The 27,161-nt window shown below is 45.3% G+C and overlaps 1 protein-coding gene across 1 annotated transcript in view; it reads right to left on the bottom strand.

Moving 5' to 3' along the window:
- Positions 1 to 27,161, bottom strand: part of LOC120053243 (protein piccolo-like) — an 86,848-nt gene that overhangs the window by 57,887 nt on the left and 1,800 nt on the right. The window contains 8 exon segments of the mRNA XM_039000389.1: positions 430 to 4,656; positions 4,901 to 5,716; positions 14,541 to 14,546; positions 17,663 to 18,781; positions 19,254 to 19,390; positions 19,455 to 19,484; positions 19,547 to 20,885; positions 21,027 to 21,944. Coding sequence (XP_038856317.1) covers positions 430 to 4,656; positions 4,901 to 5,716; positions 14,541 to 14,546; positions 17,663 to 18,781; positions 19,254 to 19,390; positions 19,455 to 19,484; positions 19,547 to 20,885; positions 21,027 to 21,944 — 8,592 coding nt within the window.

The raw sequence follows: 27,161 nt of genomic DNA on the forward strand, positions 1-27,161 counted from the left end.
AAAGATAGCCTCAGTTGAAACCACCTCTATCAGAGATGGTGACTGATGCATGGTTGAGGGTGTAGCTTCAATATGGATTTGGGTGGCCATAGCTCCCGTTGGTATTTCCTGCTGTAATGGCATTGCCTCTGCCATGGTTTGTGGTTGCTGCATTTCTGGTGGTATTGTTGCTCTTCCAGACATGGCCTCAATTGAAACAACCTCTGTAGGTATGTCCAGCTCTGCTGGTAAAGCCATTACTTCAGCCACATATTGTGGCTGCTGAGGTACAGCAGGTGTTGATGCCCTTCTACCAGAGGCTTGAGTTGCAGACACTTCTACAGGAACCTGTGGCTCTGATGGCATCGTCATAACCACAGACACTGTCTGCGGTGGCTTGGCTGTTGGAGGTTTATACGGTTTCTTGATTGGAGCTGGGACATTGTGTACCTGAATAGGCATCTCAGACCCAGCTGAAACTGTCACCACCGCAGCCATACCGTATGGAAGCTGCATAGCTGATGGTATGGAAGGCCGCCTTGCTGTTGCTAGAACAGTGACTCCCTCTAGGGGTGCTGCTACTTCGACTGGTCCTATTGCTGCTGGTGGTGGTGGCGGCTGCCTCAATGAGGAAACTGATGCTCTCCTGACATTGTCCTGGGCTGAGAAGGCCTCAATGGGTGACTGCTGTTCTGACGGTGTGGTCCAAACCCCTGGGCCTGTCTGCTTAGAGGGGATGATGGACCCTCTTCTGATGGGGGCTTGGACAGTGATACCCTCTGTGGGTGTGCCAGGCTCTGAGGGCAGAGTTATCACAACATACGTCTCCAGACACTTGGCGTTCCTTGGAGAAAGAGGGGACCTGGGTGAGGTAGCACTCATCTTGGATTCCACTGGGGTGGTCAGACTCAGAGACAGGGCATTGGGAGGTTCTCTGGTCCTGGGCAGTGTTGTGGCTGTGAATGGCTCTGCTGAGCTGGCTTTCGGGACCACTTCTCTGGTCGTGGGAAGTGTGTGGCTGGCAGTGGGATACACTGGAGGTTTGACACTCTCCCCTGGTCGGTGGCTGAACACCAGCCCTGCAGGGATGGACACAGGCTTGGGGGGGACTGGAGGGGGTGCAGGGGCCTTGTGTACTGGAGTGGGGCCTGGGGTTGTTACAGTTGCCTGTGCCATTGTCAAAGCAGCTGAGACCGGCACTGATGTTGGGACTGAAGGTGGGATGGAAATGGAAGGCTTTTTGGGATAAACAGCTGGCTTTAGTAAGGTGGCAGGGGGTGGTGGAGGAGGCAAAGGAGGTGTTGGGGTATCTGCCAAAGGTATATATGTGTCTGAGCTGTGTACAGCAGGAACAGAGGGAGCAGTATAGAAAGGAGCAACACTGACAACCACAGGCCTTGCTGCTATCTGACTACTGCCTTCAACCACAGCAGAGGTGGTAGTTATTGCCACTGAGTTTGCCACAAGGTCTTGGGTTATCTGGCTGAGCACCGACATGTTCTCCACATTGGGGACTATGATGACCACATGCCCCTGTCTGGTCGGGGTCATCATAACCTGAGAGCCAGCAACACCTTCTGGCCGGACATCCTCCACTAGCGACTGTACATTCACCACCACAGGCAGAGCTGCTCCCATGGCTATAGTGGTAGTCACGGTCGGGGAGACATTATGGATGGCCCTGATAGAGGTAGGCTCTGCTGAGGTTTGGGGCAGGGAGACTGATGTAGACCTAGGTGGAGGAGGAGGTGGGGCTTTTTTGGTGGAGGCTTGTCTCTGAATTCGGCGTGTCCCTATGGCTGGGACTACTACTGGGGTTGGAGGTGGGGCAGCAGTCTGGTCAGGGACTGAATGCACCACTGTAGCCTGGGCAGGAGCCGAGGATGTCACAGGTAGTGGGGCTTGGGGTGAAACTGAAGAGGTGATGGTAACCAGGTCTGGCATTTGGACTACAACTGGAGCTGGGGCTGGAGTTGGAGCAGAGACTGGAGCCGAAGTTGACATTGCACTGGGAGCAGCTGGGACTGGAGATGTGGCTTCAGAAGGTACTGGGCTTGGTACTGGAGTTGGTGCTGTGACCTGCACAGAAGGTGGACCCTGAACAGACATCTGGGATGGAGATGTAACCAGGTCTGGCATTTGGATTACAACCGGATCAGGTATGTGCACCACCACTGAGGCAGGGACTGAGGCTTGGGGTTGGGCTAGTGGAGCAGAAGCATGGACTGTAGTTGTAGCTGGTGTTGGTGCTTGGGTTGGATCTCTCACCACATCTGGAATTGTGACCAAAACTGTGGTTGGAGAAACAGCCATAATGGGAGCAATAGAAGGAGGGGAGATATCAGCAGGCAGCTGAGCTGCGAAGGGAGCTGCAGCTTTGGCCAGGTCTGGTGTTGGAGTGGACACTGGAGTAGAGTCAGAGGAGAGAGGACTTGGAGCTTGGAAAGAGGAGGAGGAAGTAGCATTGGAGGCTAGACTTGAGTCTGGAGTTGCTGGTGAGGTGGGCGGTGATACTGGAGAAATTGGTGATGTTGTGGTGGTTGTACTGGTGGCTAGAATTGTCTCAGGGGCAGGAGCTGGTGTAGCTTTCGTCTGGGGAACCTCACACACTACAGTGATGGGTTCAATCTCAGCTGCCTCTGTTATTGGTGTATGTTCTGAAACTGGAGAGGACTCTACCTGTTCTTTAGTCTCAGACTCATCGCTAGGGGTAATATCAGAGGACACTCCCACTCCATACTCCTCTATTATACTATCATCTGTCTCATCCTCTCCAGAGGAACACTGGGTGATCTTCAAATCCGGTATGGGGAAAAGAGCCCTCCTCATAGTCATATCCTGAGGAACTGTTGGCTTGGCAACGTTGACCTCAGGCCGTTTAGGAGGTTCAGAGGGCCGTGGTGGAGCAGGACGTTTCTTCCTCTTAACGTAGGTAGAATCAGCATCTAACATAGGCTTTTCTCCCTCTGCCTCACCAACTTTGCAGCTCTCAGCTGCAGCACTGGATGGTGCAGTCACATGTATTTCTGGATTTGGAGTGTCTATCGCTGACTGAGCCCTCTGAAACTCCTGCTCTATCAACATCAGTTCCTTCTTTTTCTGCATCATCTCCTCATACACCTCTTCAGGAGACCTTAAACTTTTCTTCCCCGGCTCTTTAGCATGGTCTTTACTAGGCTGCTCCGGTCGGGCTGAACTAGGTTTAGCTTCAGGCTCCTCCACTAGGGACTCATAGAGGTAGTCCTCTATGGCCATGCCTCCGTAGAGTGGCTCTATCTCAGGGACTGGCTCTGTCTCTCCTTTAGGAGATCTAGCTTTCTGAAGCATCTCCTCATATACCTCCTCTGCACTCTTTAGTGGCTCTGCAGTACTGAACTTCTGTCCTTTTGGGACAGCTATCTTGGCCTCCGTGTGAAACGCCTCTGAATCAGACTCCATGCTAGGAGAATAGTCAGAGCCTGAGGACTTGTGAAACACTTCCATCTCTCTAGCCTGCCTCACCTCCACAGTGGGCGAGGCGTTTTCAATAGGAGACGGGTTACTGGGCGAGGTTACAGGCTTATCCCATTTCCTCTGAGTCTGTAGTTCGTCTTTATTCCTCTTGGACTTCTTGGAGCTCCTCTTCCCCTGCTGCTGGTCTGACTCTTTCTGTTTCTCCTGCTCCCTGAGGTGATCTTCTTCCTCCCTGAGTTCCTCCTCTTCTGACGAGTCCTCGATGGTGGGAAGGGACTGGCCAGCCTGCCTGTGCTTGGCCTTGCGGTGCTGTTTCCCCTCCCCGCTCCTCTTGTGGCTGGGGCTGCTGTCGCTGTCCTCCTCCAGAGAAGAGGCTGAGGTGGGAGAGGTTCCAGGGGTGAAGCTGGACACCTGGACACTGGATGACCCCTCACCTTTGGACTTGTCCTCCAGAGACTCTGTGATGCTCTCCACCTCAGCATCTCCATCACCCGTGCTCTTTGTTCGCTGTAACGTCATGTCTTTCTTAAACACAGTGGTGGTGAGCTCAGACCTATCTGCAGTGGTTTTAGCCTCAAATCCTGGAAGAGATGGTCTCCTGGCTGGGCTGTCTTCATTATCCATAATGCCTTTCTTTAGCAGAAGTTTGGATTTGCCTGATTCGTTATCCACCTCGGCCTCCTTGGTCTCCTCCTCTCTGCTCTCTTTCTCATCTTTTTCCTCCTCTGAGAGAAACATCTCCTCCTCTCCTGTCATCCCCATGATCTGCCTGCGGATGAACTCCTCCTCATCCACAGATGAGTCTGGGCTGACTGCTGGGCTGTCTGCTTTGTAGTCCTCGCTGCTGGATGAGGCTGCCGTGCTGACTGCTATCGCACTTAACCTCTGTCTCTGGACCTGGGGCGAGGGTTCGCTCCCACTGCTCTCCTCCATCTGCACGTAATTCAGACGCCTCCTTTCCACATTCACCTCATCTTTGGAAGGCATGGCTGTGTCAGCGGTCGTGTCAATCATAGGGACATTTCTGTCTGTCTGCAACTCCTTCAGCTCTTCCTCTGAGCTGTAGGAGCCCTGTGAGATAGGAAGTATATCTGGTTCATCCTGGGACTTGATACTATGGTCCTCAGTCTTGGTATCAGCCTCAAATGGACTGGCTGGGCTGGACGGTACCTCAACTACTACCTGGTCTGCTAGGAGGGAGTCTGCAGTTGGCTCTTTCTCCTCCTGAAAATGAAAAAAAGCATCACATTAAAATGTGCTTGTCCTATGCATGGACAAATAAAAACATATGTCTCACACACTTTGCTATCTGTTTTAGTTTATGGCTCCTGGAGCAAATTCTATTTGTGTGAACAGTTAAGAACTATGGCAGCAATCTATATTTGTATGGAATCACAATCTTGACTAAAGATTATAGGAATTATGTTACCAACAATACATTGATTCAAACTGTTGAACAAATACTTGCCTCCACAGTCTCCTTCTCAGTAAGAATCTGCTGAGGTTCAGGAAGGACATCATCCACCTTTTCAACCAATGGAGCGGCCACTTTCTTGATAGTATCAGCTGTTGGGACTGGTTGTGGAGTTACCCTCTCAGCCACTGTGACAGGTACTGGTTTCTGTTGCTTCAGTGGCTTCTCAACCTTCTCCTCTGCTGGCTTCTCAACCTTCTCCTCTGCTGGCTTCTCAACCTTCTCCTCTGCTGGTTTAGGTAGCTCTGCTGGTTGAGCCTTAGCCTCCACAGTGGCTGGAGTGACAGCAATGGCAGTAGCGACTGTGGTGGGTAGAGGAGCAGGAGAAGTCATGGCCTCAGTCATTGGGACAGAGACAACAGGAGCAGCTACCACTGGAGTCTTGGGTGGTTCAGATTTAGGTGGTACAGGTTTGGGCAGCTCATTTGTAGGAACTTCTACCACAGAAGACTCCATTTTTGGTGCCTCTGTCTGGGCGATCTTCACCTTGAGAACTTCTGTCTTTGGAGCCTCAGCCTTTGCGACCGCATTGGGAGCTTCAGCCTCAGGGACTTTCACCTTTGGCTCCAGCTCCTTTTGTGCAATAGCAGGTGTTAGTGTAGGTGGAATGGGCTCTGATGTGAGAGGAACAGCCTGGGCCTTGGTTGTGGTTGCTGCTGGAAACTGGGGCTCTGTCTTGGTGGATGTGGCTACAGGCTGTGGTGTGGGCTGGGCACCAGTCTTAGTGAGTTGTGCCTCGGCCATCATCCCCATGTCTCCCAGCTGACCAGACAGAGCTCTCTGTGTCTGGCAGTTCAGACACAGCCATTCCTTTTATCAACACAGAAAACAACACACAGCGGTTAGTAGTCAGATCATCTATTACTTCTGTCAATAGAGGGGACAACACACTGTGGTTAGTAGTCAGATCATCTATTACTTCTGTCAATAGAGGGGACAACACACAGTGGTTAGTAGTCAGATCATCTATTACTTCTGTCAATAGAGGGGACAACACACAGTGGTTAGTAGTCAGATCATCTATTACTTCTGTCAATAGAGGGGACAACACACAGTGGTTAGTAGTCAGATCATCTATTACTTCTGTCAATAGAGGGGACAACACACAGTGGTTAGTAGTCAGATCATCTATTACTTCTGTCAATAGAGGGGACAACACACAGTGGTTAGTAGTCAGATCATCTATTACTTCTGTCAATAGAGGGGACAACACACAGTGGTTAGTAGTCAGATCATCTATTACTTCTGTCAATAGAGGGGGCAACACACAGTGGTTAGTAGTGGAATGGAGAAACAGAGGAAACAGCATTCACCCTTCATAATAGTGATTTTTGAACAGCATTCATCAGCGATACAAAAGCAGCAAAATGTCTTAATGTCACTACATACAAATTTCTTACCAGCATGATCAGTAACTCTGCCTAGAGCAGAGCGCCAGTGGTGCACGATCACACAGAATCACACAATTCTATCACCATGTGTGTGTGAGATATTAGGATATACCATACGCTTGCACAGATAAACCCACATGCACACACAACACTTAAATGATACTTATAAACACATGTTCTACTGTAAACATTAGTGTACGTATTCAAAGATGTATATATTTGCAGAAATAAAGACAGCTAACTACATGAACCCAAATGCATGCATGCAACATTTGTTTAGCTACATAAGCCTGTAGTTGGATCCAACTTTGATTGTGTGTTTTTCTCCATTGCCTTTTGATGAGGATGACAAAGATGATTCAGTGTGCTTCCTAGATCATGACTAGTTGAAGAATATGTACGGCTTGTTCAAGAAAGTCAATGGTGACACACACACACTTTCTCAAGGGGATTAGTGCTGGCTCAGAGACCAGTGACGTATATTAATAATAGTTCATGGGGATGTCACGTGCTGATGGGAGCTTTAGCGAGTGATGTAACCCACCTTCTGTCATGGCCAAGCTTAGGCAATGTAGTCCAAACCACACCCAGATGTGCCAGGGATCCCGTGTGTGTTCCCAGAAACAAGCCCAAAATACCTCCACTACCACGCCCTTGCCGTGTGAACATTTGTGGTCAGGGGTCAGAACTAACAAAAAAGGCTTTGCTCCATAGCCTAATGCTTAGAATAGACACAAAACAGTCAAATATCTCCATATGCACTCTGATTTCCAATATCTTTAGAAAAGGTTTATAAGTGTTCCCATAACATCTCTCAACAGGGGGGACAAAGTGATTTAATACTTCAGAAAGCATGTGGTCACAGTGCAAGGTCAGCACAGAATAAAAAATAAGTTAATTATGATAGCAGCAGATCCATTAGGTGCTTTTGTCAGATACTGAAATGGAAATGCTCTCTTTCTGACCTCACATTTAGGCCAGCTTCACTGCAAGACAATAGCTCAGGCGTACTGCACTATCACACACCGCCCACCACTTGGCTATACTGAAACCATACAAAATAAAACTATATTTAAAAAAGCACCCACGGTAAATGGAATTCCCATTTATTAACACTGAGGATGTAGCCTAACTGTTTTATGTTCCCTGTTATTTGTCACGTCTACTCCCGCTCCTCCTCTCTGGCACTCAATGTCAACAGTGTACTCATCATTACGCACACATGTCCCCATCGTAACGCGCACCTGTGCTTCACGAGACTCACCTGGACTCCATCACCTTCCTGATTACCTCCCTTATATCTGTCACTCCCTTTGGTTCATTCCCCAGGCTTTATTGATCCAGTTCCTGTGTTTCATGTCTGTACACTACTCGTGTTACTTGTTTTGGTTCATTTTTAATTAAATTCACTCCCTGTACCAGCGTACACGTTACATTATTGTTCCTATGATTACTGTATAGTTGATTTTATGTATGTTTGTAGTTGGCTCCTCAACTGAGGAGGGGTCACCATTTATAGTTGGATGGAAATGATCCAACCATTATGTTGAATATATAATAAACTGCATTCATCAATCTGACTCCATTATTATGTGAATAAATGCAACAGGCCCTGTGAGTCTCTGGAGGATCTAGTCAGGGTAGCGAATAATTACATCACTGACTCAGTATGACTATAATGAACATGTGTCTATGTTGCAGCGTTATACCTTTTGCGTATAGCCTTTTGCGTATAGCCTTTTGCGTATAGCCTTTTGCGTATAGGCTGTAGCCTATAACGTTTCAACAATCATCAGTTGATTCAGAAAATCATTTTCAGAATCACAGTAAAGTGAACAGCTGTTGTGATAGCAAGGTTTTCTAGAATGTTTTGATGTCTCATATGTTTCGAAAAGGATAGTCCAAACTATACAGGGTAAAAATGTAGGCCAATAGCATTTTTAAATAGGTTCAAAAGCTTAAAATGTTATTTCCTTGTAATTCATTTTATTCAATGGCTTCACCTGAGAGTCCTTGCCAGCCAGGATAGGGCAGCACTTTACAATATTCAAATGTTAGTCTTGTGAATCTCTCATTTATATTTTTTGATTGAAAATGGGAACAATGGGAGCGATGAAAGGTGAAAATGATTTGAATGTGAGTGTCCAGGCAGGGCAGCATTTTACAACATTCAAATGTTATAGTCTTGTGAATCTCTATGCATATTTTTTGTATTTAAAATGGGAACTATGGGAGAAATTGAAAAATACTGATTTCCAAACTCAATTGACTACATTCTTATTCATATTATCAAAACATGAGATAGTTAAGGGGTATGAACCAGGGACCCTCTGCACACATCAACAACAGTCACCCTCAAAGCATTGTTACCTAGCTCTGCAAGGGCCGTGGCTTTTGTGGAACGATAGGTAACACTGCTTCGTGGGAGGCAGTTGTTGATGTGTGCAGAGGGTCCCTGGTTTGAGCCCAGGTAGGGGTGAGGAGAGGGACGGAAGCAACACTTTTACATACAGAATAAAAATATTCCAAAACATGCATCCAGTTTGCAATGAAGCACTAAAGTAAAAAAGCAAAAAATGTGGCAAAGATACTTAATTTTTGTCCTGAATTCAAAGTGTTATGTTTGGGGCAAATCTAACACAACACATCACTGAGTACCACTTTTCATCTTTTCAAGCATAGCGGTGGCTGCATCATGTAATGGATAAGCTATTCCTTGGCAAGGACTAGGGAGTTTTTTGGGGGATAAAAAGAAACGGAATATAGCTAAGCACTGGCAAAATCCTAGAGGAAAACCTGGTTCAGTCTGCTTTCCAACAGACGCCTTCAGCAGGACAATATATACACTCGAGTTGCCTACCAAGACAACATTGAATGTTCCTGAGTGGCCAAGTTACAGTTTTGACTTAAATGGGCTTGAAAATATATGGCAAGACTTGAAAATGGCTGTCTAGCAATGATTAACAACCAACTTGACAGAGCTTTAATCATTTTGAAAAGTCCTTAGCCAAATACATTTAAACTCAGTTTTTCACAATTCCTGACATTTAATCAGAGTAAAAATTCCCTGTCTTAGGTCAATTAGGATCACCACTTTATTTTAAGAATGTGAAATGTCAGAATAATAGTAGAGAGAGTGATTTATTTCAACTTTTATTTCTTTCATCACATTCCCAGTGGGTCAGAAGTTTACATACACTCAATCAGTATTTGGTAGCAATGCATTTAAATTGTTTAACTTGGGTCAAACATTTCGGGTAGCCACAAGCTTCCCACAATAAGTTGGGTGAATTTTGGCCCATTCCTCCTGACAGAGCTGGTGTAACTCAGTCAGGTTTGTAGGCCTCCTTGCTTTCACACGCTTTTCAGTTCTCCCTACACATTTTCTATAGGATTGAGGTCAGGGCTTTGTGATGGCCACTCCAATACCTTGACTTTGTTGTCCTTAAGCCATTTTGCCACAACTTTGGAAGTATGCTTGGGGTCATTTTCCATTCGGAAGAGCCATTTGCGACCAAGCTTTAACTTCCTGACTGGTGTCTTGAGATGTTGCTTCAATATATCCACATAATTTTCCTTCCTTATGACGCCATCTATTTTGTGAAGCACACCAGTCCCTCCTGCAGCAAAGCACCCCCACAATATGATGCTGCCACCCCCGTGCTTCACTGTTGGGATGGTGTTCTTCGGCTTGCAAGCCTCCCCTTTTTCCTCCAAACATAACGATGGTCATTATGGCCAAACAGTTCTATTTTTGTTTCATCAAACCAGAGGACATTTATTCAAAAAGTACAATCTTTGTCCCCATGTGCAGTTGCAAACCGTAGTCTGGCTTTTTTATGCCGGTTTTGGAGCAGTGGCTTCTTCCTTGCTGAGTGGCCTTTCAGGTTATGTCGATATAGGACTCGTTTTACTGTGGATATATATACTTTTGTACCTGTTTCCTCCAGCATCTTCACAAGGTCCTTTGCTGTTGTTCTGGGATTGATTTGCACATTTTGCACCAAATTACGTTCATCTCTAGGAGACAGAACGCATCTCCTTACTGAGCGGTATGATGGCTACGTGGTCCCATGGTGTTTATACTTGCGTACTATTGTTTGTACAGATGAACGTGGTACCTTCAGGCATTTGGAAATTGCTCCCAAGGATGAACCAGACTTGTGGAGGTCTACAATTTATTTTCTGAGGTCTTGGCTGATTTCTTTTGATTTTCCCATGATGTCAAGCAAAGAGGCACATAATTTGAAGGTAGGACTTGAATCACATCCACAGGTACACCTCCAATTGACTCAAATGATGTCAATTAGCCTATCAGAAGCTTCTAAAGCCATGACATCATTTTCTGGAATTTTCCAAGCTGTTTAAAGGCACAGTCAACTTAGTGTATGCAAACTTCTGACCCACTGGAATTGTGATACAGTGAATTATAAGTGAAATAATCTGTCTGTAAACAATGGTTGGAAAAAATACTTGTGTCATGCACAAAGTAGATGTCTTTACCATCTTGCCAAAACTATAGTTTGTTAACAACAAATTTGTGGAGTGGTTGAAAAACATATTTTAATGACTCCAAACTAAATGTATGTAAACTTCCGACTTCAACTGTATATACTGAGATCACGTGAAAGATCATGTGACACTTAAATTGCACACAGGTGGACTTTATTTAACAAATTATGTCCATTTAAAATCCATTTAAATTACAGGTTGTAATGCAACAAAATAGGAAAAATGCCAAGGGGAATGAATACTTTTGCAAGGCACTGTACCTCAGCACTCTTAATCATGTTGTGGATGAAGGCGAAATCATCATGTTTATGCTTACTTATTTTATTATGCTTCCTTATTATATTTATTTTATTCCCACCATTACATCTTAGATTGAGATGTCCTTGGATTGTCAATGAACTACAACACAACGTCATTTGCATAACTCATTAAAATGGACAAGGTTCCATGTGACAGAGCACACTTGGCAGGGGTTGTGGAGGAAGGTGAAACAACAGCTCACTCAGAGGGCTGAGGAAAGCCTCTGTGTACCCTGAACAGCATATCTACAGTACCCGGCTACCCAGTCCCTCTCCTCTCTCCACACTACCCCTACCAAGTGTGCTCTGTCACATGGAACCTTTTCCATTTTAACGAGTTATGCAATTCTTTAATAATGGATTTAATGGTGCTCCGTGGGATGTCCTTTCTACAGTACCTGTCCCCCCAGTCCCTCTCCTCTCTCTACACTACCTGTCCCCCAAGTCCCTTTCCTTTCTACAGTACCCTGTCCCCCCAGTCCCTCTCCTCTCTCTACACTACCCTGTACCCCACTCCCTTTCCTTTCTACAGTACCCTGTCCCTCCATTCCCTTTCCTTTCTACAGTACCCTGTCCCCCCAGTCCCTCTCCTCTCTCTACACTACCCTGTACCCCACTCCCTTTCCTTTCTACAGTACCCTGTCCCTCCATTCCCTTTCCTTTCTACACTACCTGTCCCCCAAGTCCCTTTCCTTTCTACAGTACCCTGTCCCCCCAGTCCCTCTCCTCTTTCTACATTACCCTGTCCCCTAGTCCCTTTCCTTTCTACAGTACCCTGTCCCCCCAGTCCCTCTCCTCTCTCTACACTACCCTGTCCCCCAAGTCCCTTTCCTCTCTCTACACTAACCTGTCCCATAGTCCCTTTCCTTTCTACAGTACCCTGTCCCCCCAGTCCCTCTCCTCTCTCTACACTACCTGTCCCCCAAGTCCCTTTCCTTTCTACAGTACCCTGTCCCCCCAGTCCCTCTCCTCTCTCTACATTACCCTGTCCCCTAGTCCCTTTCCTTTCTACAGTACCCTGTCCCCCCAGTCCCTCTCCTCTCTCTACACTACCCTGTCCCCCAAGTCCCTTTCCTCTCTCTACACTAACCTGTCCCATAGTCCCTTTCCTTTCTACAGTACCCTGTCCCCCAAGTCCATCTCCTCTCTACACTACCCTGTCCCCCAGTCCCTTTCCTGTCTACACTACCCTGTCCCCCCAGTCCCTCTCCTCTCTCTACACTACCCTGTCCCCCAGTCCCTTTCCTCTCTACACTACCCTGTCCCCAAGTACTTCTCCTCTCTCCTTGGCTAAATATGGACTAGTCTCTCACACCTCTCCAGCTGGGATACTGGCCTCAGTCCAAGCTGAAGCATCCAATATATTATAGATGACTTGTATGTATCCGTAAGATGAGGTAAAGTTGTAATGCTTAGCAACTACTATTTCACCAACACATCGGCAGTACATCATGTCAACACATACAAGTAATGGGAGTCTAGAAGGATCAAGATACATGTGTTTGCCAGAGTCGAAGACACAATGTTTCGAGAGGTGAACCTTGCAATGATATGGCTGTTACTAGGTTTCCACTCCAGTAGAGACTCCTGACTCCTGGGCCTACCATCATCCCTTCCTTTAATTAAATACGTTTGAGCAGGAGCTCTGTGCTGAGAGCAGGGGGAGCAGGGGAGCTGTGCAGTCGTCAATTGTGATTAGTCTCAGAGCTGGATTATCAAGGCCTTCACAGTGACAGCTCTCAGGAAGCTGCTATGTTGACACACAGGGACCCCATACCAGCTAGAGCTATAACACCACCACTGTGCATCTGCTGAGCTCTACACTAAATCACACATTCTCTTTAATGCATTGGACCATCAATCAACCAGCTGAAACAATGACGTTTTGCCCCCTCTGCATATTTTACAGTGTGTGACAATCTTTACAGCATTTACAGTGGCTTGAGCGACAAGAGGCATTCATCTTATTCAGCTACAACATAGGCATCGATATCAAATAACACAGGTGTGCAACTCAGCATAGAATGCTCTTTAAAACAAATGTGAAACCAGAGAGCCTCTAGGTCCAACACACTGCTGCTGTAAGCAAGCATGAACAATTTGTCCACATGTCAACATAAACACAACAACACCAATAGCTTGGCTGCATTACTCTATTCACAAGCACACAGTGCGCCAGCCAAGGCCCCTAGGAGCTGGCGTACAGAAATACTGGAGATTTACATCTGATATCATCCCATCCGAGAGGTGAATTGAATAAAAGTTCAGTGGGTGGTGTTAGTCGCTGTATATTTCAGGCCATCAGAGAAACTCTATTCTTATAGAAGCTCGTGCTGGTAGGTTCCTTATTGATTTCCTGGCAGCTGCCTTTGGCAACGGCTGTAGCTGGCTAATATAGTGTTCTTTTAGCAGCCCCCGAAGTGCTCACACTTCTCATCAATCTGGCCCTCTGATAATAGAGCGTGTTGACCCACTAATCTGCAATAAGCAGAGTGCTTCATTCTAAAGACGATGAGTCCAGGCCCTGCTCTCTCTCTCAAATCTGATGAATGACAAGTCAACATTTGAAGACAGGCAGAGAGAAGGGAAAGATTGAGAGAGGGGAGAGAGGGAGATAAGGGAAGAGGATATGGAGAGAGAGGAGTAAATAGAAAGAAAGAAAGAGGGGACAGGTCTCTAGGGGGAGATTCTATTCCCTCTCCTTCAACTGACAGCCAAGACCCCCTTCAAAATAGCAAGCAGCACTACTTTCCCATTTTGAAGGGATATTTTAGCTTAAAGGATGCACATCACAGTTAGGAACTGCTCCTATGCACAACACACCGATCAACTGCCCTAAAATAACAGAGATATTACTACAGTTGAGCTGGGAAGTAGGCTACAGCAGTGACATTCTACATAGCCCTAATTGTATCAAGGTTACTATCGTTTAAGGAAGACCAGGTCCAAGACAGCTCAAGGTCGCACATTTAAATCAGATTGGCTCTGCAGACTATCCTTTCAAACACACAGCCTCAGAAGTCAAAATGAATGTGACTTGAGCTTTGAGACAAACACAGTGAAAAATAAAGTGCTATGGTTATAAACCCTACATGAAAGAGCTTGGCTAGAACCTTGTGAAACATACAGTCTGTGAAGAAGAGTTGAAAGGATGCACCAAGGGGTTTCTCCTTATCACCGCAGCAACAGCCTGGGCCAGGGCAGGGCCTACAGTGGAACATCTCAACATTTAGAAATTCCTAGCTGAGAGTACAGCAAATGTACCACAGATTAAGCTACTGACCTTGGTTAATAACCTTGGAGCATTTCACTGTGAGTCTACACCTGTTCTGAAGCATGTGACAAATAACATTTCATTTGATGTGGAGGTGGGTGTGATGATTGCTGCCTACAGCTAGGCCTAAAGATTATGAGGTAGACGTGGACCACGACTTGCAGCTTTTTTTGTTGTTTACATCTTTCGGGAGTCCTTTTTGTTTGAGAAAATAACAAGTTATAGCACTGTCCTTTTATACAGAGGCTATTGGTGGTACAGCTATACTATCAGGCTGCCAACCAGCAATAATGCTTCTCTCACTATTACCCTGTATGGAACATTATAACCAAGCAGCCAGTATAGTGGTCCAATTGCAAACAGCTGTAAACAGACCCAGGGAGGGAACACGGGTGTCCTAGATAACAGAAAACATACACTCAGCCTTTTTGATAAGATCAGCTAGAGTAGAAAGAGAGAGAGGGGAAATGAACAGACTTGCTACTGGCGTTTGCCCATCTAGTTCTAACGCTCCTCTCTCCTGTCCTCTAACCAAACCACTGCTTTTTATTCTTCTGTAGAGACTAAAAAGGCTTTGGCAGCATGTCTGGCAATCTGAAAAAAAGGTTAAAGAAAAGCACAATGCAGTATGACAATGTGGAGGTCAGCTGCCCCTGCAGTTACACATTCCCAGCCATCGTCCTTCAGTGTTACACAGGCATGTGTTGAGTGGTGTACATACAGTAGTAGCCAGTGTCCCCCTGTATCCCACAACCCACACCTCAGGCTGCATTGTGTGCTCTCCATGAAAGACACAAGGACGAGAGTGGATTATGTAAGAGCCTCATAAAATGGAGCATTATTCTGCCATAATGTTGTATGAGCTAGGCTGAGCCTTGTTGAAAACCTGTCTCTGGGAGAAGCACCACAGCATAACAGCTCAGACACGGCAGAGAGGTCTACTCTCATAGCCCTGTTAGTGAGATTCAACATCCAGGGATATGAAGGTACAGGCTTTTCAACTAGTACACAAATAAAAAAGCTGAATGTGACAAATGCAGTACGTCACCGGCAACAAATACCGATAATCATATATTACCTAGAATGCAACCCAAAAAATATATTAAGCGGGCGACATAAATCTTTGAGTTTCCATTCAATGCTAGCTGCTTTCAGGTTTAATCTGGTGGTATTTTGGTCCTGCCTGTGGAGGCTAGTGCAAAATAACCCACCATTTTATTACAAAGGCATTAGCATCAAAAGATGACCTTAAGAAAAGGTGTCCAGTTGTGTGACTAAGAGATGTTATTACATTGGAACGCTGGTGTATTGGCTAGCTAACCCACTGTATGAACACTGACATCAGAGTGGTGCCATTTGCGTCCCATGTGGAGAGTTTACGCTATCGAAATGATAATATGAGGAACAATAATAATATTGCATATTGATATGATATGGCTATAATTTGAGGAACCAACAACAATAATAATAATAATAATGCATCTCATTAACCTTTAGGACGTACTCATGGATGAGTGCCGGGCTTGGACTCAGTCATTCAATCACATATGCTATCGCATGCTCACACACCTGCGAGTGAACAACCAATGGGAAAGACTGTAATGCTAGCTGTAAGGGAAGTACTCTTCATTGCCAGCCTGGAAATAGGGTGTTCCTTAATTAACACTAGCCTACTTTAGTTAACCCAGAGGTGACCGAGAGGCGAGAGCAGCACCCAACATGCCAGCCCGTCAATGTGTTGGTGACAAAAATTCAACACACACGTGCACCACTATTAGCAGCAAACAAACGTGTGGAGTATAATTGAAAGGAAACTGTTGAAGTGCAGGGAGCCAGTGATCTGAGGGGAGCAGATGGAGAAACATACTGCTGCTGTACTGATGCTGTGTTGGAATGAATCCAGCTCACCTCTGCCTATTAGCATATCACAGGGCCCTGCCATCTCTCACGGGGGCTGGAGTCCCCAGCCAGCGGCAGATCCCTCTCGCTAATGCTGTTGCACAACTCTTAATCACTTTAATAATACAGTTTCAGTGATGTCGGACCGCCGAGGCTGAGGCATCGCCTCGCATGAGCCGTTATGTAATGTCACATCCACTGAGACCTAACCATGAGAGGGATGTCCCAGGAAGAGGCAGGCAGCCATCACCGACACAGAGTGCATTAGACTATGGTTTTAATACTGTTTGAGGCCCCTCAAAAGATTACATAGAGCCACTGTACTTAGACCTCAGTGCTAATGCATTGTCTGGGCAGCTCTCCAGGCAATCCTTTTCCACACATTTCCAATGCAGGGATCAGTCTCTCATCTGTAGAAGTCTCATACTTTGAAATCCATCTCACTCTCAAAACATGGTGGAGAAAATGCTATATTTTGTCAAATATAAACTGCTCTGCCCCAAGGAAGAATGAACTCGTCAGCACATTTAATTCTATTGCCAGTGTTTTTTTTAAACACAAGTCTGTTTGGCTGGAATGGGTGCCAATCACTTAGAATTTCAAGGTTCTTGAAAGCTGCACCACTAGTCCCTGCTGGCCACTAATGTTTTTATTGGCTCTTTACCCACTAAGCCTTTAGAAAGTCTTGAGCGAAACACAACAGCACTGAAAACCGGGCTGTGATAATGGAGGTTAACTGCATATAGCAGAGAGGATCCATGTTGCCAGCCCTAGCCCTGTCATCCTCCATCCCACAAACCATCCCCAGCAGCTGGGTGACCTGCTGTGAGCTGTCTGAGCAGGAAGCCAAGGCCTGTTATTATTAGTCATCAGCAGGTAAAATCACCAGTACCCTGTAATGACCTACACTGTTACTGAGTCACTGTATCAGAAAACATTTGATTGTGTAGACTACAGCCTCCAAAACCACGTATCACAGCACAAGCAAAGGGAGATATATCAAACACTGGTGCTTTCCTACTGACACATTTTCATCCAATGTAAGACAATAAGAAGAACTCTGTAGCAAATGTAAATCCAAAATTGGTCTGCATGGTCTGGACCTGGATTTGAGCTACAACCAATGCAAAACTATAAGACCTGGCTCCTCTAGAAGCAACATAACTAGTCTAATGCTGGATAATAAAACAGTTTAGTGAGTATATCAACCTCTGCCATGTGCCTATGGGGTTAGCATTTTCTGAACAGTGCACGAGAAATTACACATGCTCAACGTGGCATTGGGGATTACAGAGGCCTTGAAACATCCATAGCAACTCTGAGAGGTATGTTTAAGTTATACACAAAATCAAATGTAATTAACATATTTTCACAGTCTTACCTCTGTTTCATGTGGCATGGGGTTAAATCCACAGAGGTTGCAGACAGTGTTCTTGCATTCGGTACAGGTGTTGTAGTTGGGAGGATCCTTGGATCCCTTGTTGAGTTCCACCTTGCAGAGTGGACAGGTGGACTGGCCTGCTTTGGGAGATGGTTGGGAAGATGCTGCTCCCTTTGGAGGTTCTAATGGGGGTTTGTCCACATTGGCCTGTACTGATGGGGGGACCTTGGCCTGCTGGGGTTGCTCTGCTTTTGTTTCCTCTGCTCTCTCAGTAGCAGGTGGTTTGGTCTCCTTTGCAGGGGGCATCTTGGGAGAGGCCGGTGCAGACAACTTGGGGGAAGCTGGCGGTGTGGTGTGGGGCTCATCCTGAACAGCTGAGGTGATCAAAGTGGATGCAGAGCTGAAGATGGAGGATCCAAAGCCAAACATCTTCCCAGACACTGACTCTTCAGCCTTTGAGGCAGCAGGCTGAGACTTTGGACCACCAAAGCCAAAGAAGCCTCCTGACTGCTTTGGGGGCTTGGCCTGTGGTTGTAATACAGCTTTGGCAGGAGAGGTCCCACCTATTGGAAGCTGTTGTTGAGGCTTCTGCTTTAGGGGATCCGTTTTGGGGTCTATCTTTGGAACTTGCTGGGGCTGTAGTTGTGGTGGGGGCTTTGCATCAGGCTGTTGCAGTGGAGGAGTTTGCTTTTCTGGCTGCTGTGCAGGTGTAGCAGCACCACTGGGTATGGGTGTCACTGGAATTGTTTGGCCCACTGGTTTCTGAACAATTATAGGTTCCTGTTTGTCCTTTGCAGCCACAGCAGGTGGAACATGTTTGTTTTGTGGGGATCCTGGTGCTGGGGTCTCCTCCTTTTTGACTGCAGCTGTTGATGGGGTTCCTGCCGATATTAATGTCTCCTGAGGTACAGTGGGTGGAGGAATCTCTTTTTGGGCAGCCGCAGGTACTGGAATCTCCTCCTTTTGGGGTTTAGCTGGTGCTGGGGTCAGCTTTTGAGATGCAGCAGGTGTGGAGACTTTGCTTGGCAAGGGTTGGGATTTAATCATCGGCGGTCCTGGGGGTTCCATTCCCCCAAGAGCTCTCTGCATCTGGCAGTTCAGACACAGCCATTCCTTCACCTGAAATAAAATAACGGTGTTGAACATTTTTTTCAACAAACAATCTTGTAGAATTGTATTGCAGTCTGAGGACTTACAGATGCTCTTATCTTAGTTGCTATTTAAATGCTTAAAACTATATGTTACAAACATGTAGTAAAACTACTGCCATAATGCTCTAAATCTGAAGATGCTAAATCAAATGAATAATTTATGTCAGACTGTATTAATACAATTCTTCCAGATTACAATTTGCTTACAGGAAGATCATGAACAAATATTAGACTATTTGGAGAAAAGCCAATAGTAATAACAAGAGCTCCATCATAGCATCTTGTATTCCTATCTTACAACTCCGATGAAAGAGATGACTGCCAACTATAGACACTGTCAATGCATAGTTAGTATTCTTAAATAACTGTTGTAAAATAAAGCACAACATTTATGTTAGAGAAGCCAAATTACTTTGATGAAACATAGACTGTTTAATTACCTCTGTTTCATGTGGCATGGGGTTAAATCCACAGAGGTTGCAGACAGTGTTCTTGCATTCGGTACAGGTGTTGTAGTTGGGAGGGTCCTTGGATCCCTTGTTGAGTTCCACCTTGCAGAGTGGACAGGTGGACTGGCCTGCTTTGGGAGATGGTTGGGAAGATGCTGCTCCCTTTCGAGGCTCTAATGGGGGTTTGTCCACGTTGGCCTGTACTGATGGGGGGACCTTGGCCTGCTGGGGTTGCTCTGCTTTTGTTTCCTCTGCTCTCTCAGTAGCAGGTGGTTTGGTCTCCTTTGCAGGGGGCATCTTGGGAGAGGCCGGTGCAGACAACTTGGGGGAAGCTGGCGGTGTGGTGTGGGGCTCATCCTGAACAGATGAGGTGATCAAAGTGGATGCAGAGCTGAAGATGGAGGATCCAAAGCCAAACATCTTCCCAGACACTGACTCTTCAGGCTTTGAGGGGGTAGACTGAGATTTGGGACCACCAAAGCCAAATAAGCCTCCTGACTCCTGCTTGGGGGGTTGCTGTGTGGATGGGATGGCACTACTCTGGCTGGGCTGCTGTGGTGGTGTCTGAGGTTCTGATGTTCTCCGGATCTCTAGTGCCTTCTGAGCAGGTGCTGAACTGGCTGGTTTCCCAAGCTCCTGCTTTGGGGGAGTGATTTTGGGGTCTGGCTTTGGAGCTTCCAGGGACTGTACTTGTGCCAGAGGCTGTGCAGCTGGCTGTTCCTGTGCAGGCATTTGCTTTTCTGGCTGCTGTAAGGGTTGACCAACCTCGTTCTGCTTGTTTGTAGGTGTGGCTGGTCGCTCCTTCGACTTTTGAACAATTGCAGGTTTCTGGTTGTCAATTGAGATCTCAGTAGATGAAGCCTCTTTTTTCAGTGCGGAGCCAACTGTTGTAGTCTCTTTTGTTTTGAGTGAATCTGGAACAGGTGCCTCATTGCTTTGAACTGCAGCTGGAAGTTGGACCTCTTTAGTCTCTACTGCTGTCGAAAATGGTACTTCCTTCTTCAGAGGTAAACCTGATTGTACAGCATAGTTATCTTGGATTGAACCTAGTGTTGGGGACACCTTTCTGTTTTGTGACCCTGGTAGTATAGGTTCCTTATTCTTTTGAGGTGAGGCTGGGGCTGGTGCCTCCTTAGTGAGAGGTGAATCAGTGACCTCCTTGATGAGAGGGGAGGCAGAAGTTGGTTCCTCCTTGATAAGGGCTGAGGAAAAAACTTCCTTCTTGACAGGCAAAGCTGTGGTTGGGACCTCATCTGTTACAGACACACCTGGTGGTGTAGGATATTTTTTATTTTGTGGTGAATCTGGTGTTGGAGTGTCCTGCTTTAAAGCTGTAACTGGTGTCTCCCCCATTTTGGATGAGGCTGGTAATGGAGTCTCTTTTTGTGGTGCAGCAAGTGTGGTTCTCTCCTCTTTTTGTAGTGTGGAGGCGGCCTTCTTCTGATCGACAGCAGGTATGGCTGTCTCCTTTTCTTTTTGAGATGCCGGAGTCTCCTTTTGAGGTGCAACAGGTGTAGAAACTTTGTTGAGTAAGGGTTGGGGTTTCATCATGCGGGGTCCTGGGGGTTCCATTCCCCCAAGAGCTCTGTGCATCTGGCAGTTCAGACACAGCCATTCCTTCACCTGAAAAAAAATATTCAGTCACATTTAAGAGTAAACTATGATAATCAAACTGAAAATAACAGACTGTGTTCAATGGATTTTTCGAAAAAATATTTAAACAAACAAGAACATAAAATACCACATGCTTGCAATTTCATTTACCTCAGTAACATTTGTCATGGGGTTAAATCCACAGAGGTTGCAGACAGTGTTCTTGCATTCGGTGCAGGTGTTGTAGTTGGGAGGGTCCTTGGAGTCAATGTTAAAGTCCACCTTGCAGAGTGGACAGGTGGACTGGCCTGCTTTGGGTGCTGGTTGGGAGGATGCTACTCCTTTTGGAGGCTCTAATGGGGGTTGGTCCACTTTAGCCTGTACTGATGTGGGGACCTTGGCCTGCTGGGGTTGCTCTGCTTTTGTTTCCTCTGCTCTCTCAGTAGCAGGTGGTTTGGTCTCCTTTGCAGGGGGCATCTTGGGAGAGGCCGGTGCAGACAACTTGGGGGAAGCTGGCGGTGTGGTGTGGGGCTCATCCTGAACAGCTGAGGTGATCAAAGTGGATGCAGAGCTGAAGATGGAGGATCCAAAGCCAAACATCTTCCCAGACACTGACTCTTCAGGCTTTGAGGTAAACTGAGATTTGGGACCACCAAAGCCACCAAAGAAGCCCCCTGACTCCTGCTTGGGGTGTTGCTGTGTGTCTGGGATGGCACTACTCTGCCTACGCCCAGGCTGGCTGGGCTGCTGTGGTTGTTTCTGAGGTTCTGAAGCTCTCCGGTTCACCTGTGATGCCATCTGAGCTGGGCTTGCCGGCTTTTGAGTGCCTGCTGCTTTAGTAGCTTCAGCTTTTGATACTTTAGCTGCAGGGGGAACTGGTTTCCTTTGAGGGGAGCTTGGGATTGGACTGTCTGTCTTCACAGATGCAGCAGGTGTTGCAATGTCCTTTTGGGCTACAATAGGTGTGACAGTGACTGTTTGAGGTGCAAAAACTTTGTTGGGATACAGTTTCATCATGAGGGGTTCTGGGGGTTCAATTCCTCCAAGAGCTCTCTGCATCTGGCAGTTCAGACACAGCCACTCCTTCATCTGAAAGAGCAGTGTTGTGTTAGATACATACTGTTGTTGGATTCTGGGTTAAACTTGGGACATTGCTATCCTAGAGACTGATTTTTACATCAGAAGTTAATGGTTATCTGTAGGAGCCAGATGGCTTTGGAATGTGCTGGGTGGACAGGAGGAAGACACAGGATTGCTATTGGGGATACGGATGGACATCTGTGAATTGGGCAAATGAGGGGTTGAGGTCAGGTCAGATCCCCTTAAGGGAGGAATTATGGTTTATTACCCCATTACTTCCTCTTCCTGTCGAACCATAATTTATGTAAGGATTAGAGAGAAGGAGGAGTACCTAAATTGGAGTATACAGTGGCTTGTGAAAGTATTCACCCCCTTGGCATTTTTCCTACCTTGTTGCCTTACATCCTGGAATTAAAATGTATGTTTTGGGGGTTTGTATCATTTGGTTTACACAACATGCCTTCCACTTTGAAGATGCAAAATATTTAATCTTGTGAAAAAAACAAGAAATAAGACAAAAAAAACAGAAAACTTGAGCGTGCACAACTATTCATCCCCCCCAAAGTCAATACTTTCTGGAGCCACCATTTGCAACAATTACAGCAGTAAGTCTCTTGGGGTATGTCTCTATAAGCTTGGCACATCTAGCCACTGGGATTTTTGCCCATTCTTCAAGGCAAAACTGCTCCAGCTCCTTCAAGTTGGATGGGTTCCGCTGGTGTCCAGCAATCTTTAAGTCATACCACAGATTCTCAATTGGATTGAGGTCTGGGCTTTGACTAGGCCATTCCAATACATTAAATGTTTCCCCTTAAACCACTCAAGTGTTGCTTTAGCATTACGCTTAGGGTCATTGTCCTGCTGGAAGGTGAACCTCTGTCCCAGTCTCAAATCTCTGGAAGACTGAAACAGGTTTCCCTGAAGAATTTCCCTGTATTTAGCGCCATCCATCATTCCTTCAATTCGGACCAGTTTCCCAGTCCCTGCCGATGAAAAACATCCCCACAGCATGATGCTGCCACCACCATGCTTCACTGTGGGGATGATGTTCTCGGGGTGATGAGAGATGTTGGGTTTGCACCAGACATAGCGTTTTCCTTGATGGCCAAAAAGATACATTTTAGTCTCATCTGACCAGAGTACCTTCTTCCATATGTTTGGGGAGTCTCCCATATTTCTTTTGGCAAACACCAAACATGTTTGCTTATTTTTTTCTTTAAGTAATGGCTTTTTTTCTGGCCACTCTTCCATAAAGCCCAGCTCTGTGGAGTGTATGGCTTAAAGTGGTCCTATGGAGAGATACTCCAATCTCCGCTGTGGAGCTTTGCAGCTCCTTCATGGTTATCTTTGGTTTCTTTGTTGCCTCTCTGATTAATGCCCTCCTTGCCTGGTCTGTGAGTTTTGGTGGGTGGCCCTCTCTTGGCAGGTTTGTTGTGGTGCCATATTATTTCCATTTTTAATAATGGATTTAACGGTGCTCTGTGGGATGTTCAAAGTTTCATTTTTTTTTTATAACCCAACCCTGATCTGTACTTCCCCACAACTTTGCCCCTGACCTGTGTGGAGAGCTCCTTGGTCTTCATGGTGCCGCTTGCTTGGTGGTGCCCGTTGCTTAGTGGTGTTGCAGACTCTGTTGCTTTACAGAACAGGTGTATATAAACTGAGATCATGTGACAGATCATGTGACACTTAGATTGCACACAGGTGGACTTTATTTAACTAATTATGTGACTTCTGAAGGTAATTGGTTGTACCAGATCTTATTTAGGTGCTTCATAGCAAAGGGGTGAATACACAAGCACTCACCACTTTTCCGGGTTTTAATTTTTTTTTTTTTTAAACAAGTCGTTTTTTAAATTTTACTTCACCAATTTGGACTATTTTGTGTATGTCCATTACATTAAATCCAAATAAAAATCAATTTACAGGTTGTAATGCAACAAAATAGGACAAACGCCAAGGGGGATGAATACTTTTGCAAGGCACTATATATACTTGTGGTGGTGGAAACATGCTTTGTCTAATGCAGCTGTATTGATCCTCTGGGCAGAATAAACTTGGTTAAGCTTTCATAGTGTCCGTAGAATTTTTTACTCTGAGAATTAGAACCTAACACTGTATACTAGTGATGGGGGAATAAACCGTTATGTACAGTTACATATCACAACATTATTTTTTAACAATAATATATTGATATTTGATTCCAAGTATCGATTTGTAAAAAAATATATAAACATTGCCTTCGGAAAGTGTTCAGACCCCTTGACTTTTCCCACATTTTGTTACGTTACAGTCTAATTCTAAAATGGATAAAATAAAATCCTCATTAATCTTCAAACAATACCCGAGAATGTCAAAGCGAAAACAGGTTTTTAGAAATGTTTGCAAATTAATAAAAAACTAAAAACAGAAAAACCTTATTTAGATACAGTTGAAGTCGGAAGTTTATATATACCTTAACCAAATACATTTATACTCAGTTTTTTTTACAATTCCTGACATTTAATCCTAGTAAAAATTCCGTTTTAGGTCAGTTAGGATCACCACTTTATTTTAAGAATGTGAAATGTCAGAATAATAGTAGAGAGAATGATTTATTTCAGCTTTTATTTCTTTCATCACATTCCCAGTGGTACAGAAGTTTACATACACTCAATTAGTATTTGGTAGCATTGCATTTAAATTGTTTAACTTGGGTCAAACATTTCGGGTAACCTTCCACAAGCTTCCCACAATAAGTTGGGTGAATTTTGGCGCATTCCTCCTGACAGAGCTGGTGTAACTGAGTCAGGTATGTAGGCCTCCTTGCTAGCACACGCTTTTTCAGTTCTGCCCACAAATGTTCTATAGGATTGAGGTCAGGGCTTTGTGATGGACACTCCAATACCTTGACATTGTTGTCCTTAAGCCATTTTGCCAATTTGGAAGTATGTATTTGCGACTAGAGACTCTGGAGACTCTTACCTCCCTCATTAGCTTTAAGCACCAGCTGTCAGAGCAGCTCACAGATCACTGCACCTGTACATAGCTAATCTGTAAATAGCCCATCCAATCTACCTCATCCCCATATTGTATTTATTTATTTATCTTGCACCTTTACACCCAGTATCTCTACTTGCACATTCATCTTCTGCACATTCTACTATTCCAGTGTTTAATTGCTATATTGTAATTACTTCGCCACCATGGCCTATGTATTACCTTACCTCTCTTATCCTATCTCATTTGCACATGCTGTATATAGATTTTTCTACTTATTCCATGTGTAACTCTGTGTTGTTGTATGTGTCAAACTGCTTTACTTTATCTTGGCCAGGTCACAGTTGCAAATGAGAACTTGTTCTCAACTAGCCTACCTGGTTAAATAAAGGTGAAAAAAAGAATAATAATTGCAACCAAGCTTTAACTTCCTAACTGATGTCTTGAGATGTTGCTTCAATATATCCACATAATTTTCCTGCCTCATGATGCCATCTATTTTGTGAAGTGCACCAGTCCCTCCTGCAGCAAAGCACCCCCACAACATGATGCTGCTACCCCCATGCTTCAAGGTTGGGTTGGTGTTCTTCGGCTTGCAAGCCTCCCCTTTTTCCACCAAACATAACAATTGTCATTATGGCCAAACAGTTCTATTTTTGTTTCATCAAACCAGAGGACATTTATCCAAAAAGTAAGATCTTTGTCCCCATGTGCAGTTGCAAACCGTAGTCTGGCTTTTTTATGCCGGTTTTGGAGCAGTGGTTTCTTCCTTGCTGAGCGGCCTTTCAGGTTATGTCGATATAGGACTCATTTTACTGTGGATATAGATACTTTTGTACCTGTTTCCTCCAGCGACTTCACAAGGTCTATTGCTGTTGTTCTGGGATTGATTTGCACTTTTCGCACCAAAGTATGTTCATCTCTAGGAGACAGAACACGTCTCCTTCCTGAATAATATGACGGCTGCGTGGTCCCATGGTGTTTATACTTGCGTACTATTGTTTGTACAGATGAACGTGGGACCTTCAGGCATTTGGAAATTGCTCCTAAGAATGAACCAGACTTGTGGAGGTCTACAATTTTTTTCTGAGGTCTTGGCTGATTTCTTTTGATTTTCCCATGATGTAAAGCAAAGAGGCACTGAGTTTGAAGGTAGGATTTGAAATACATCCACAGGTAAAACTCCAATTGACTCAAATTATGTCAATTAGCCTATCAGAAGCTTCTAAAGCCATGACATCATTTTCTGGAATCATTTTCTGGAATGTTCCAAGCTTTTTAAAGGCACAGTCAACTTAGCGTATGTAAACTTCTGACCCACTGGAATTGTGATACAGTGAATTATAAGTTAAATAATCTGTCTGTAAACAGTTGTTGGAAAAATTACTTGTGTCATGCACAAAGTAGATGTCCTAACCGTCTTGCCAAAACTATAGTTTGTTAACAACAAATTTGTGGAGTGGTTGAAAAACGAGTTTTAATGACTCCAAACTAATTGCATGTAAACTTCTGACTTCAATTGTAAGTATTCAGACCCTTTGCTATGAGACTCGAAATTGACCCCAGGTGCATCCTGTTTCCATTGATCATCCTTGAGATGTTTCTACAACTTGATTGGAGTCCACCTGTGATAAATCCAATTGATTGGACATGATTTGAAAAGGCACAAACCTGTCTATATAAGATCCCACAGTTGACAGTGCATGTCAGAGCAAAAAACCAAGCCATCAGGTCGAAGGAATTGCCTGTAGAGCTCAGAGACAGGATCGTGTCGAGGAATAGATCTGGGTAAGGGCACCAAAACAATTCTGCAGCATTGCAGATACACAAGAACACAGTGGCCTCCATCATTCTTAAATTGAAGATGTTTGGAAACACCAAGACTCTTCCTAGAGCTGGCCGCCCGACCAAACTGAGCAATCAGGATACAAGGGCATTGGTCAGGGAGGTGACCAAGAACCTGATGGTCACTCTGACAGAGCTCTAGAGTTCCTCTGTGGAGATGGGAGAACCTTCCAGAAGGACAACCACCACTGACAGCCCGCTTGGAGTTTGCCAAAAGGCACATAAAGACTCTCAGACTATGAGAAACAAGATTCTCTGGTGTGATGAAACCAAGATTGAACTCTTTGGCCTGAATGAAAAGCGTCACGTCTGGAGGAAACCTGGCACCATCCCTACAGTGAAGATGTTTTTCAGTGGCAGGAACTGGGAGACCAGTCAGGATCGAGACAAAGATGAACGGAG

The sequence above is a fragment of the Salvelinus namaycush genome, chromosome 9 (assembly GCF_016432855.1).
Source record: "Salvelinus namaycush isolate Seneca chromosome 9, SaNama_1.0, whole genome shotgun sequence".
Classification (NCBI taxonomy): domain Eukaryota; kingdom Metazoa; phylum Chordata; class Actinopteri; order Salmoniformes; family Salmonidae; genus Salvelinus; species Salvelinus namaycush.